The following is a 14,513-nucleotide window of genomic DNA, read 5'->3' as shown; positions in this document are numbered from 1 at the left end:
GCCGAAATATGATATTGTTGGGCTTAAAGTGGTTCAGATTGACCTAGTCTGGTATGGTAAGACTCTAGACCTCCAATTGTTGTGTGTTATTCAGTGGGTGGGTCTCTCTCTCCACATGACCAGAATAGCAACACATTTTAATGAGGTATTTGCGTTTGTTCATGGAACGCCTTAGCAGTAAAGTTCAGATTTCAGTTCAAAAGTTCAAGACCTGGCCCGGACTCAACCTGGCCCGGGCTCAACCGTCCGGGTTGGCTGAGCCAGCCTGACGGCGTGCCGCGGGTTCAACTCCTGATCCCGACGGCCTTCGCCACGTGTCTCTCCCCCCCCACCCCATCTCTCTCCCCATTTCCTGTCAGTCTACTTTCAACCTATCAGAAAAAGCCACAAAAAGAAATCAAAAGAAAAAAGAAAAGTTCAAGACCTGACCTACGAACACCTTATTGGCAAAGTTAAAAACATACCTCACACTGACAAACACCACACATCAAAAAATTCAATCTGTCCTGCAGTAATTGGTGAATGAATATTTAACGTCTGTCGACATTCAATGGTCTCTTTCATGGCTGTTTTTCACAAAGTCTCATTAGGTGGATTCACTTCACAGCATCCTACCCACTGGACCCTATAGAAGAGAACAAATACATTGGAGGTAATCAAATTACACTCCTTTTTTCCTCCCATTACGGAAACAGGCACAGGTTCAGTATAAAGACAAGGTGCTCCAGTTCAAACCTCCGGCATGTTGGGGGATAAAGATTTGTCAGAAACAACTTCTAAACTGATATTTGACTTTGTCAAGTAACCCCCTCCCCGGGACAGCACACTAATGGCCCGGGCAAGACCATGGCTGGTGCCGGTTGCTGACCCCGAAATAATCACTTGGACAGTGTCCAGTGTCCTGCCATTTGCACAAAGACTTCTGGGAAGGAGAACGGTTATTATGCCAGTCTTCCTTTCCAGAGTGCACACACTTCACTGGGCACGAAGCAGAGCTCTAACATGTGCCTTTTCCCAGCCTGTCAAGAGAGACAACTGTCAACATTTCCCCAGAACAATAAACTCTAAAGATTGTCCTTCTGTTTCACTTCTGTAAACAGTAGTCAGCGCACAGCGGAGTCTCCGCTGCGGAGAGCAATGCGAGAGATGCTAGAAAAAGAGGAGGAGGGGGGGGGAGGAGAGGGGTTGTGGGTTGGTGGGCAGACAAAGGTTTTCAACTTTTGGTCGAGTTTTCATTTCACATGCACGTGGTTAGATTAGAGGAGCAGCCTGGCGCAGGGAAATCCATGCCAGGGTCAAAATAAGATATAAAGGGGACTTTTTTACCTTTAATTTAGAGGTATAAATGATGACTTGACTGGACTATGACGGACTAACAGTTTTATGCCATGAAGTTGCCCCATCAGTGTTTGTCTTTGTCTTTGTGTTCTCTCTGTTGATACCGTTATATAACGGAATTTCGTTGTATGTCTCATACAGTGACAATAAAGATCTTATCTGTTAATAGAGAGCGTAGCATGGGCTAGCTCATTATTATTAACAATTTTATTTTAATTTATAAACTTTTCCACTAAAACATCACAAGGCAAAAGGACAAAAACTGAGTTGAAATAACAGTGAAAATGGATCACACTGTGCCCACTATAAAAAACGGGGGAGGGGGTGCCAAGTATGCAATAACCAATAAGGATAAAGTTCCCTTGAATAAGAATTGCTTATATTTGCTGTCCTGACAACTGTTTCATGTCAGTGACAGCTGGTGTAAATGGGGGCTTTCTGAAAGGTGGCACAGACAGAGAGCTGTAGAATCTAGACATACTTTTATAACAAATGACTGGGTTCTCTTTTAATTTGACAGTTCTGGTAGGGTAGGCGCTGGGAGTACATAAATCATGATAAGTATGATTGTTGAAAGAAATACCAAGTGACAAATGGATCATATATTCAGTGAATTGAACAATCTGTTTGGGGATTTCCGTGAGTCGAAAGAATTTGTACTACAATTAAATGTGGCGGGGCGGTTGGGCTACTGTCAGCATTTAATTCTTCAGCTACTGTATGACTGTATGACTCCTGCTAAAACAACTATAATCATTACCGGGACTTGAAAGAGAGAATGGACCAGATATCCAGATTTTTCATTTTTGCCTTGATTTCTTTGGTATTTAACAGTCAAATCTAGCAATTAAAGGAAAACATTTTTGAAATCCTAGTGAGAGAGAGAGAGAGAAAATCCATTCAAATGCCTTTGGAATGGAATAAACCATTCTTTCACACACAATGTATTTGATTTGAGGAATTTGGGGGTTAGAAGCTTATGTTCCAGTAGCGGGATATGCCCCATTGGCCTCTGTGTATTGGTGTAATCTCACAGAAAAGACCTCCAAAGTGAGAAATGCTTTCTGCCTCAGATTTCAACCATTCTTTTCGTATCCCACGACAACCTTTATGTCATTTGAAGGTAAAACTCTCTCTCCGGTGAGCGGGTAGCAATGCCCTGAGCTTATGACCAATGTCTCTCCGGTGAGCGGGTAGCAATGCCCTGAGCTTTTGACCAACGTCGACAGGGAACAATAGCAAAAAACACAATTCAAAGGGACATCCTATATCTATTCCCCAATAATAAGGCAAATCCATTGTCTGAGTAAAGGAGAGATAAAGGAGTTTCAGGAAACATTTTTGCAAATCCTTTTGGAAAGAATTCATCTGTGTAAGGTTGTACAGCTATTATATATACTGTATATATGGAGCTGAAAACCAACTCAATCATGTTAACAAATTAAACATCTTACAGGATGAAGCGATGCTGAGATCAAAACCTGCCAGGCCTATTATGTGTGTTATGTTCTATAAACGTGTGCGCTACGATGAATCCCTGTTTTGACAGATCGAACCCCATCATGTCTGCAGATCCTTGTCTGCTCCGGCCCAGAACATAATTATAAAAGAAACAGCTAACCCCATTTTCCCGGCAGCGTCTTCACTGGGTCTGTGAGACACAAACAGCATTGTTTGAGTGTGACAGAAATCTGCATGGGGACAAAGGCCCTCCCAACCTCCCCTGGTGTCCTGATTCTAAAGGGTTCTACTACCCCCCCCTTCCACCCCTCCAAACCACCACCAGTCCCCCCCAGCATACCCCAACTTTTCTCGGGGTCCTTCCTCTTAAGAACGGCCCCCATAGTGGAGGACTGGTCTGTGTTGCCATAGTGACACCCCAGCAATCGCCAAACCCTCTCAGAATCTGGGTTTTTTTTTTTTTACCACCCCCACCCCCAAAATCGTTCTAACACCGCCCCCCTCTTTACTTTGGGCCGATTCCTTCTCCGGGACTCTTTGGGATAAGACTGTGACAGCCTCCTTCTAAACATTCTTCTATACAGACACAGGAATTCTACCAAAGCAAAAAATTCCAGTTACCAGTTGTGTCAAAGGGGGGTCAGGGCAAGGGAAATGAATTTCAACTGAGCAGGATGTAGAAACGGTTTAGCAGCACCAGTCGTCTAGCATACTATACAAAATAAAGAAATAAAAGACTCTTCTGAGAGAGTCAAATGTTCTCAAACCTATATATTCTCAAGCATTCCCCATTCCCAGAAGTTGTCAAAATAGTTTGGTAGTTTGTGACCTTGCCTTTAGGGCCACCAACAAAATGGGTTTGGATGTCTGTAAAAATGTGAAAACCGCAATTATGGCATCAAGTAGCTTAAAAGTGGCTGACACGGCACATGTCAAGAGTTGACGAGCAGCACATGTGCTGCTGTGCTCCGTCGTGTCACCAGAGAGTGAGGGCACGGCACGTCCCTCAAAAAGCACTCTTTACAGTCTCTAACAACTTAGCGGACCCGTTGGAACATGAAACGGGTAATTATTATGAGGCGTGAAGTTTGGCAGGTTGCCCTCATCATCGCTCGGGTAGTGCGCAAGTTTACAGTAACTTAAACAGTCTTATGTCGTTAGCTACAAATACTGTCTGTGGAGTAAGGCAGTGGTTCCTAAACGTTTTCATGTCAAGGACCCCCAAATTGACACTAATTAGCCCCGCGGACCCCCATTTGAAAATATATGCCTGCAGGGACCCCCATAAGAGAAGATTTTTACAGCTCTAGCAGTGATTCTCAGCGCGTTTAATTTCAAGGACCCCCAGTTTGACATGCATTAGTCTACATTTAATGGCATTTCTAGCTCTCTGACCCCCCATTTATATTGTAAAATCAATGTTAATGTAACTCTGAGAGTGTACAAATGGAACCAAATGGGGGTCAATTTGGTTGCATTTGTACACTCTCAGAGTTACAGACTCATAAGGGCCCATTTGGTTCAAAACTATCATTTAGCTGTGGACGCCCTGGAACTCCCTCAAGGACCCCACTTTGGGAACCACTGGTGTAAGGATGTATAGGCCGTGGGCTACGAAGCATCCTCCAAAGAGATGTACCCACAACAGATATGCAATAGTCAAATGTCCACGAACAGCTGTTACACAGTGAAAGTGATTGACACAGGACATGAATCAGGACATGAATCACTGTCGTCTGTGATGTAATTTCACTGCAATAAAAGGTTACAGTGGCTTGTTGAAGTTGCGGCAACACATTAATTTGTGGTGAGTCACTTATGGGTTAATATCCGAGTCACAAAAAATAAATATCTTCTGACTACAATCAGAAAAGGGTTATTTTTGTGTGAATATACGGAGTAGGTGTGCTTCCTCTTGGTCGCCTCGTTGGGAAATACTACACTTTCCTCTGAGCAAATTAAACGAGTCGCACAAGACATGGCCAAAGCATTTCCGGGGGTCCCCGTCCAAAAACGTTGAGAACCCCTGTCCTATGGTACCACATCAATATACAGCATTGTGGACAAATTCTTATCCAACAATAAACAAAATATCCCATGTTTTGGGTCTGAGAGGCTAAATCTACGCTAAAACGTAGTCACTGACGAAAACTAAATGGAAACTAAATGAAAACTAAGATATGACGACTAAAACTAAGACTAAATATATCGACAATTTCGTCAACAAATAAAAACTAGACTAAAAGGGACGAAAACCACTGGTATAGAATACAAAAAAAGAGGCGTGTAGCCCAAATACTTTTTAACTTGCTCTGAGGAAGGCTGGGCCGAAACCAATTAGCTGGAGGACAATAAAGAAATGTCCACTGTAGCCTGGCTGAACTCTTGAATTTTCATTTTGCTGTGCCGCCATTTCCACTAATGTGTTTTTTTTCAAAGTGCTGGATTCTGTGTGTTTTGTCCATGCTGCAGTGCTTCTCACAGCAGAACAGTTGTCCATTTGCCTCCAAACTTGCCACATAAATCAGTCATGGGACTGTTCCCTTGAACTGAAGTAACTTACGCTACTTTCAGTTCTCTCAGAAACTTTCTGAAAGAATTTGCCAAATATTTTGGCCATAAGGGCACGCAGGTAGAGCCAGTGAGATACAAAGATCTGCACCATTCAGTGTTGTTTTCATCGACAAAAAATGTTCGTCGACTACTTTTTTTTCGTCAGCAAATACAAACTAGACTAAAATGTTAGGAAGGGACTAGTGGACAAGAGATCCAGTATAAGTCATTTTACAATTGGTTGCATGCTGAAAATAGCCGATCTACAAGTTCACAACCGCACTGTGACACGCGTTGCAAGCTTGCAGATTGGCTATGTTCAGCTAGTGAAAGAATTACAACACCATCAAGGCCCAACAAAATACATTTTGTTTGACAAAATCAACTATAGATTTAGTCGACTAAAATCTTGTGACATTTAGTCGACTAAAACTAGACTAACACTAAAACATCCCTGTGACTAAAACTAAATTAAAACTATTCAAGAGACTATGACTAAAACTAAAATAGAAAACACTAGTGTCGGGGGTATGGGGGGGGCTTTCATGTAGGAAAGGGGCTGACACCCAAACTGTGCTTTTTTTCCCCCTAGTTGTTAGTTGTATCTGGTTGTTTTCATCCGAATCCCATTCGGCAAGAACAATCATCATAAGACAAGCACATGTGTTTATACTTTATAACTCGTATTATACAGAATCAAATGATTAGCCTGCATATACTCCAGTGATATTATTACATAAACAAACTATAACTACATCTGAATGCCTCTAATCCAAAAGGTGAAACTCTCAGAAGTTTCCCTCACCTCAGGCACTCCCTCCCCTCATCCACTCCCTCTCAAAACCGCATCACAAGACAAAACATGACTGGCATAAGCTTTATTGGTTTTCATTGAAATCATTCAGATCATGGCCTGCTTTGCAAAAAAAAGCGAATGAAATCCTGACAGTTATCTAATCTGCAATGCGATTGGGCATGCTAGGAGTCCACTGGTGCACAAAAAGAGGCACTCCCCCAAGTTATGGAAGCCAACTTGAGACAAACGGATCCATTTCTGGATGGTAATCAGATTTCTAAATGTTTCCCCTCAGGACAAAACACAAAATAAACATGCTATGATTGGAGGTCTATACTGTATGCCACTGGAACAACATGAACGATTGGCCTTCGAGCTCTTTCCAAAACCTGCACAAGATGAAAGCATCTGTGCGCGTCTGTGTCCGATGGCCATGTTCTGAGCAGCAGACCATGAGGCTGGTTTAATTCCCACAAATTCAATAACAAGTGGCAATGGGTCTAATAGGGGCCAAACACTGAGAACCCGCCAACTATTCTGAGCCAAGCATGTACACCTAATTCAATTAAAGTGGAAAGAATGGGAGCGCTTAAAGGCCAAAAAACAAAACTCAAGCAAATCTAGATGAGTGTCGGCAAAACGTCTTTGAACTGGGAGTCAGGCAGACACGACAGCCAACTGACGAAGTCCAGTGCAGAAGAGTTCACAGGACACACAGTATGAACGATATGCCGGCAAGTGAGAGTAATCTGTGCTGTGCACCGGGGCGTGCATGCATGCGTGCGTGCGAGGGATAGATAGGACTACCTGTGTAAATACTGTATTTGCTGTATTATTCTGAAACTCTTCCCAGACACAGAAATTAGCGCCAAGTGTTAGCAAGCTGATGCATGTTGCAAATTTCACTGTAGTGCGATAAAGCAACAAGAGGTTTTGATTTACGGGGAATTTCTCTCTGACATTGTAGGCTAATCAATCACTCTTTCATAACGAAGATATAAGACCTTGCTCGGGGCAACTTTTTTGTAAGGCGCGTGCTTATACGATGTAGGCGTCAAATTGAACATCTGGTTAACTCAAATGACTTTAGATATTTTCCTAGCGTCTAGGTTTCTATAGTGTTGTGTCCGTTTTGATTGATAAATGTATCACTTGTCCAATCCTGAAGTGTTTTGGCTGCTGAACTTATGAAAACATAAAGTAATAATTTACAGCACTCCTTTCAGCCAAATAGGCCTAATATTGCATTGTGAATTCTAAATGTGTGAAGGCCAAGCCTCCAAATCCAGAAAAATCATTAAAGGGACACTTCACCCTTTTTGAAAAAGAAATAATATTTTAATGACGTTTAGAAGACTTTCCTGGGGGTCTTTGTGTGTGTAATATGTGGTTTTAGATATTTTAGATTTAGCAGTGAGCCCAGTGTCTCTGATGTCATGGATATGTCCCTGTTTTTACTACCCACTTTCGCACCAGTGAGGGGTGGGAGGGGCGGGGGGGCAAGGTGACGGACCTAGTTACAGTTAGATGAGTCGTGAAAACTCCTGCATCTGATCACATCCATTTATTACATTATATTAGACCATAGACCATGTGGTTCGTGGCTCAAATGCTGAATAAATGACGGTCACTGCTATAGTGTTTGTTCAATAACAGGGGTCTCCCTGTCTCTTCAGCTCTGTAATAAACACAAAGTACTGTACCTTTTCAGGTAGGTGACAAAGTTTCAGCCAATAAGTAGAAAGTAGCCATTTATCAGCTACATTTTTATAGTGTTCCAGGTGCAATTTTGTCTGCTCATTTCTTCTGTGTCATCACTTAAAATCCTGACTGCGTTCTCCCCTTTTGGTGTTTTAAGCATTCTGTTATACTTATAGCTATTGAAAAATAGCAGATCTACAAGCTCTTTTTGGGGTTTTTTTAATCGTGAAAATGTAGCGAAAATCTTTGAATATAGCCTATATTCTTTCAGAGCAAACGTTTTTAACTCAAATCTTTGCTTCTGGGTTGGTCCCTGGAACAACATATTTTTTATTTTCAGATGGGGGTCGGTGGCCAATTACATATAATTTGTGTGGTCCTTGACATGAAATATTGAGAACCACTGATATAGAAACATGTGATTTTCAGAAAACCGTCAGGATTTAGAAGACAGGATTTAGAGGGACAGAACAAGTCCCTTTTTTTATTTCGATGTCAGGTCCAAATGGGTTAACTTCTCTATCCTGATTGGATAACTTTGGTATGCCGTCCTGAAAATACATTTTCTGTTCATTTCTCATTTCCGTTGTAGCTGGAGAGACATGGTTACTGAACAAACGCTCTATACTGTAGCAAGAGAGAGTACTATCACAACATAGAACTAACACTTCATTTTAATCTTTTTAACACCGATACTCTGAGTTATACCAACACTGAGGGAGTTTAACCCATGCTGTGCCACCTTTATCGTGCTAAGTAACCAGCCACAGAAAGAAGAGTCCACTGTAGGGGCGCCGTCTGGGTATACATGTCTCTGCTTTTGATACCACCTTCTCTGGTGGTTGATGGAGATATATGTGTAGATATTAAGAAAAAGTTACACTTCACTTCACTCAAGAGATGTAAAGGAGATAAATGAGCTATATGTCCCTGCAGTGAAGAAGTGGTCCGCACACAGGCCTTGCTCCAACACACACAACGTTCCGGCCGTGAACGGCCTTCACCACCACCTGATGAAGGCCTGATGAAGGCCGTTCCTAATTTAAAATGGTGTTTTTAACACAAATAAACACTGTTGGAGCAAAGCCTGTGTGCGGACCACTTCTTCACTGTATGTATCTACCTTCGTCCAGCACCAGCCAAGAACTGGATGTGCGCAAGCCACCTGCTTTTTAAACTATATATCCCTGGCCACTATGATATAATATTTATATTTTATATAAATGTTGAAGATTAAAATGTACTGTAGAGCTGTCAAATGTATTAGCCGGGTCGTGAGTCAGTGTTTGTGTTGTGTTGTATGCATGGTGTATGACATGTAATAAATATGAAATATGTTGTTCTTTGATAATGTGAGTCAGTGTTTGTGTTGTGTTGTATGCAATTGCATGGTGTATGACATGTAATACATATTAAATATGTTGTTCTTTGATGATGTGATTGAGACCCCAGGAAGAGTAGCTGCTAAATAAATCAAATCCAATATGCTTTATCACTGCCTCTGGTCCGTTGGGGAAATGTAGACTGCCTTATATAAATAAATATTTATGTAAGTAAGGTAACCACATCAACCCTGGAATCCCTCCCTATTTTTATGTGTCAGAATTGTCCAAAACAATTCCAAAATATGTCCTAATTTCTTTTTAAGAATAAAAATAAAATGCTGATCTACAAGCTGAGATACGTGTAAATCTGCTACTTTTGCTCTTACGGTTAACAAATCCCCCGCTACTTTAAAAAAAAAAACGAATCATGTCACGGTAACCATCAATGGACAAGAACAATAGATCTGGCAATGGTTACCAAGCAAGCATCAGTGGGCAATGTGGTGGTCATTTGCTCCTAGTCATCAATCGTCGCCACGGTATTTAAAGGCATGCTCTTTACAAGATCGCCTGAATGCAACTGACTTCAGACACAGGAGCAAGCCATATACATGTCTTAAATCTAAAGAACCACTTTGAGGACTATGAGAGTGAAGTGTTGCTGCAGCAAATGGGCCACAGTGCCCTATTCACATGAAATATGACCAACTTAAGGAGCTATACAGAAACCACACGCATAAATGTCAAAGGAAGTACTCTGCATCGATTTAGTGAGGGACTTACCGGTGACTTTTATCTTCATGGCCGCCTCGAGAGGCCTGTTGTTGTCGAGGTCTCTGCTGAGTTTGAGCTCGCCGGTGTCTGGGTTGAGAAGCAGAAGACTGAGCTCGTTGCCCTCCACGAAACTGTAATGCAGCACGTCGGACACGTCTGGATCCTGAGCCGGGACCTGTCCGATCACACCTGCGGGGAAGCTGTTGGACCTGTTGGTGACATAGTTGTTGAAGATGATCTCAAAGTCCCGTAGGACCGGGTCGTTGTCGTTGACATCCAGCAGGCGGATGTGCACGACCGCCCGGCTCACCAGAGGAGCAGAGGTCGCCTGAACGATGATGGTGTATTCCATTTTTGCCTCGTAGTCCAAGTCCGCGAGAGCCACGAGGTCCCCGTTGAACATGTCCAGCTGAAAGACTTCCGGAACGTTTCCCTCCACAATTTGGAAGAGGATCTGCGCGTTGGTCCCCTCGTCAGGATCCGTGGCGGTGATGCGAGCTACGATGGAACCCACAGGGCTGTTCTCCGCCACGTACACATACATCTCATCCTTTTCGAACACTGGAGCGTTGTCGTTGATGTCCAGTACAGACACCTGGATATCTACTGTTGCTTTGAGCGGCGGGACACCCTTGTCCACGGCAAAGGCCTTGAGGTTGTACAAGGGCACATTTTCCCTGTCTATTTTCCTGGCTGTTCTGATTATACCAGAGTACGGCTCAATGAAAAAATCCCCATCTCCATCATCCCCACCTTGAAAGGTGAAGCTGATTCTGCCGTTGGACCCGGAGTCCCGGTCAGAGGCGGAAATGTGGAGAACACTTGTGTAGACTGGAGCATCTTCAAAAACAGTCGCCTGGTATAGGTCACGGAGAAAGTGTGGCGCATTGTCGTTGGCGTCCAGAACAATGATCTCTACATATGTGGTGTCGGATTTCTGAGGGATGCCATTGTCACTGGCGATGATGGCGAGCGTGTAGGACGCCTGGTCCTCGTAATCGATTTCTATCTGCGTGGTTACGGCACCGGTGTCGGGGTTGATCTTGAACTGCGGCACGTTGTCCTCCATCACATAAGTGATGCGCGCGTTCTCTCCTGTGTCTTCGTCCGTGGCGCTGATCAGAACCACGGTGGAGCCCACGGGGCGGTCCTCGCTGAACATCACGTGGTAGCTGGCGCTCTGAAAGACGGGCCGGTGCGTGTTGGCGTCTGTGACGTTGATGTGCACCTGGGCCGTGTCCTGACGCGTGCCGTCCGAAGCCGTCACCGTGAGGACGTACTGGCGCTCCTGCTTGTAGTCCAGCGGCAGTGCCAGCGTGATGAGGCCCCCCGCGCTCTGGCTCGTGATGGAGAACCTGTTCCTCGTGTTGCCACTGGAGATCTGATAGGTCACGACGCTGTTGGCGTCTCGGTCGACGGCGGTGAGCGCCAGCACGCTGGTTCCCGCGGGGGCGTCCTCGTTGATCTTCAAGTTGTACAGTTTCCGGGTGAACGTGGGAACATTGTCGTTCACGTCGAGAACCGTCACACTCACGCTGGCGGAGGACGACATGGCGGGAATCCCGTGATCCACTGCTTCCACGCCAAAGGTGTAAAACTCAGTCGTCTCCCTGTCCAGCTCCACGCAGACCGTAATCCACCCAGTGTTGTTGTTGATGGTGAAAGGGAAGCCAGGGCCCGTGCCGGTGAGCTTGTACTCCAGATGGGAGTTGTCCCCAGAGTCGGCATCGATGGCCTGAATGTGGATGATGGAGTAACCGACGGCCACGCTCTCCAACACGGAGGCCTGGAAGGGCGTGCTGACAAACATGGGGGCATTGTCGTTGACGTCCACCACCTGAACCACCACCATCCCTGTGCCGTTTATTAGCGGCGGCCTGCCCCCGTCCTGTGCTTTTATACGCAAGTTATACTCGCGTATGGTCTCATAATCCAGAGGGTTGGTGACATCGATGACCCCTGTAGGGGAGTGGATATAGAACTGGCCTTTCACATTGCCGCTGATGATGCTATAATGGACCTTTGCGTTGTTGCCCTGGTCCCTGTCGGTGGCTTTCACCTGGGCCACCTGGGTGTTCACCGCGATGCTCTCCAGCACCTGGACCACGTACCTCTTCTCACAGAACTGAGGGTAGTTGTCGTTCTCGTCCTCCACGGTGATGTGCACCGTGGCCGTGGCGCTGCGAGGGCCCGGGTCTCTGCCCTGGTCGTTGGCCTCCACGATCAGCTGATACGCAGACGTGGTCTCTCTGTCCGGCCTCACTCTGATCCTGACCAGGCCGTTCCGGGGGTCAATCTCAAAACCGACATTGTCCCCCTCCTCCTCGTTGACAATCTTGTATATCATGTTGGCGTTGGAAGGAGCGTCCCCGTCCGTGGCCCTGATGGTGAGCACTTCGAAGCCCACCTCCACATTCTCCCTGATGCTGACCCTGTATACATTCTGCTCGAACGCGGGCGAATGGTCGTTGGTGTCACTGACGGTGATGGTGAGATAGGCCGTGGCCGACCTCCTGGGCTTGCCATGGTCCGTGGCGATGACTTTGAACACGTGCGTGTCCTTGACTTCCCGGTCCAACGGCTGCAGCGTCGTGATGGTGCCCGTCTCCAGGCTGATCTGAAAGTAGTCGTTTGACCTGTGGTCGAACAGGGCCTCCATGTCGTAGTCCACTCTGCCGGCATCGCCGGCGTCCGGGTCGAGCGCTCTGAGCGTGATGACGCGCGTCCCCGCGGGCTCGTTCTCGGGGACGGACACCTGGTAGTTGGGCAGCTGGAACTGGGGACCCGTGTTGGCCGCGGCGGCGGCCCTCCTGTCACGCTTACCCCAGTAATCCAAGTCCCCCGAGGAGTCCACGACACCCGTAACGCTTCCCTCGTCTTGACTGAGGGGAGGCGGGGGACGCAGTTTCAGGCGCACCGTCGAGGGGTTCAGTGAGTTTTGCACCTTGCAGACCACGTCTAACTCTCCCCTGAGATCGGAACCGAGGCAGTTTGGATTAAAAATGCCCCTGTCGAAACTTATCGTGTGGCCCCCCGACTCACACGACGAGTGGAAGTCGTTCGTGTGAGTGAAATGTGGCAAATGTTTATAAAGGCTGATGACCAAAATCCCCGTGGAGAGACAGGGGGACGGCACCAGTCTCGAGCGGATATTCATGTATATGTCGTGTTCGCGCTTGACGCGCTTTCTCTTGTACTTGATGAAACAGTTCTGTCCGTGCAGGAACGTCTTGAAGTGTATCAAGATGAAGTTGTCCGACGTTATGGACCGGAGCTGCACGTACAGCGGGACGGGGTTCCTCGGCAGACGCGCGCAGTCCACTTTCCCCGAGAGAAACACGGCTCCTTCTTTCCTCTTGACGTCTATGAAGCGGCGCACGTACCGCGGGGTCATCGCCCTCTCCACGTTATAAATCCACCCGGGTCCGACGGACGCGTTCGCCAGGATGAATCCGGGCTGCAGCGTGTCCGAGACGTGCAGGTCAAAGCCCCCGATGAATAACGGAACGTGCACCACGAACGAAACGCAAATAATCCAAATCCAAAGCATTTGTACATCCATGGTTGTTGGACCAGCTGAAACTCATGATATCCCAGCCGGCTGGCTCCCTCTCACTAAAAGATTAACACCTATAAAGTCTGCTCGGCAACTTTCTCTCTGCTCCTCGACGCAGCATTCGCCATCTCCATGGCTATATAGTGCTGTTGAAATGATGGGACTAAACTCTTTCTTCTGTTGCTGCTAGTGAGTAGCAGCAGCACCCCCCCCCCTCCCTCCATCCATCCCCAAGCAGCACCTCAACTTTATGTAGATGAGTGCCTCTATACTGCCACCTGTCGGTAGTAGTTCTTTGTGTGAGACGAACCATCCACAAAGCATCCATGGAATAAATAGATGCCCAGAGGGTTGAAGTTTACTGAATTAGGCTGGATAAATTAGATTCACATTAACATTGAATATGTTTTAATTGTATGCATCCATAAGATAATGCATGTCATGCCAATGCCAATAACTAAACGTACGTAGGCCTACATGGTTGGACGGTTGGACCCTCTCTTCCTCATTTCGAAGGCTCCCAATAAAGTTTTCATCAGGGGTCGGTAAAGTACAGAACCCCAGGGACTACAGTTATGCACACAGAGCTCATTTGTTGTGAAATGTCATGCTCTTCAGAGAATGATCCCTGACTTTGCCCCCATGGGTCTTTCCTCTTCCAGTGCCTCCATTAGGCCAAAAAATGTCAACTTGTGCACAAGATCTCAAAAAACAAATGGGTGCAAAACCTCATGACAAAGTTTTCAAATGCTGACAAGACATCACAAAAATCCTGGGCCGGTTTAACAATATACTTTTCGCTTTTGTTTACAAAATACAGATAAACAATAAACTAGTGATGGCAAACACATCGGTATCTGCCGATTTGAGTAGTTTTTAGATTAATCAGCATCGGTTCGATTAATCAATCAGACCGATTAATTAATGTCTTTACAGATAAACAAGCCCAAAATAACAGCTTGAACAGATCTACAAGCTCACAATATTAAATATAAAGGTTACATCTGAG

The 14,513-nt window shown here is 45.6% G+C and overlaps 1 protein-coding gene across 1 annotated transcript in view; it reads right to left on the bottom strand.

Annotated features, from left to right (window-relative positions):
- Positions 1-13,590, bottom strand: part of LOC308313537 (cadherin EGF LAG seven-pass G-type receptor 1-like) — an 81,411-nt gene extending 67,821 nt beyond the window's left edge. The window contains exon 1 of the mRNA XM_080760710.1: positions 9,958-13,590. Within this exon, the coding sequence (XP_080616836.1) occupies positions 9,958-13,510 (3,553 nt within the window). The 5' untranslated portion in view covers positions 13,511-13,590. The remainder of the gene's footprint in view (positions 1-9,957) is intronic.
- Positions 13,591-14,513: the final 923 nt, after the last annotated feature.

Source organism: Protomyctophum bolini, assembly GCF_963924005.1.
Source record: "Protomyctophum bolini genome assembly, chromosome: 4".
In the NCBI taxonomy this organism is placed as follows: Eukaryota; Metazoa; Chordata; class Actinopteri; order Myctophiformes; family Myctophidae; genus Protomyctophum; species Protomyctophum bolini.
The sequence above is the reverse complement of the archived record's forward strand: the minus strand, read 5'-3'. Positions and strand labels throughout refer to the sequence as shown.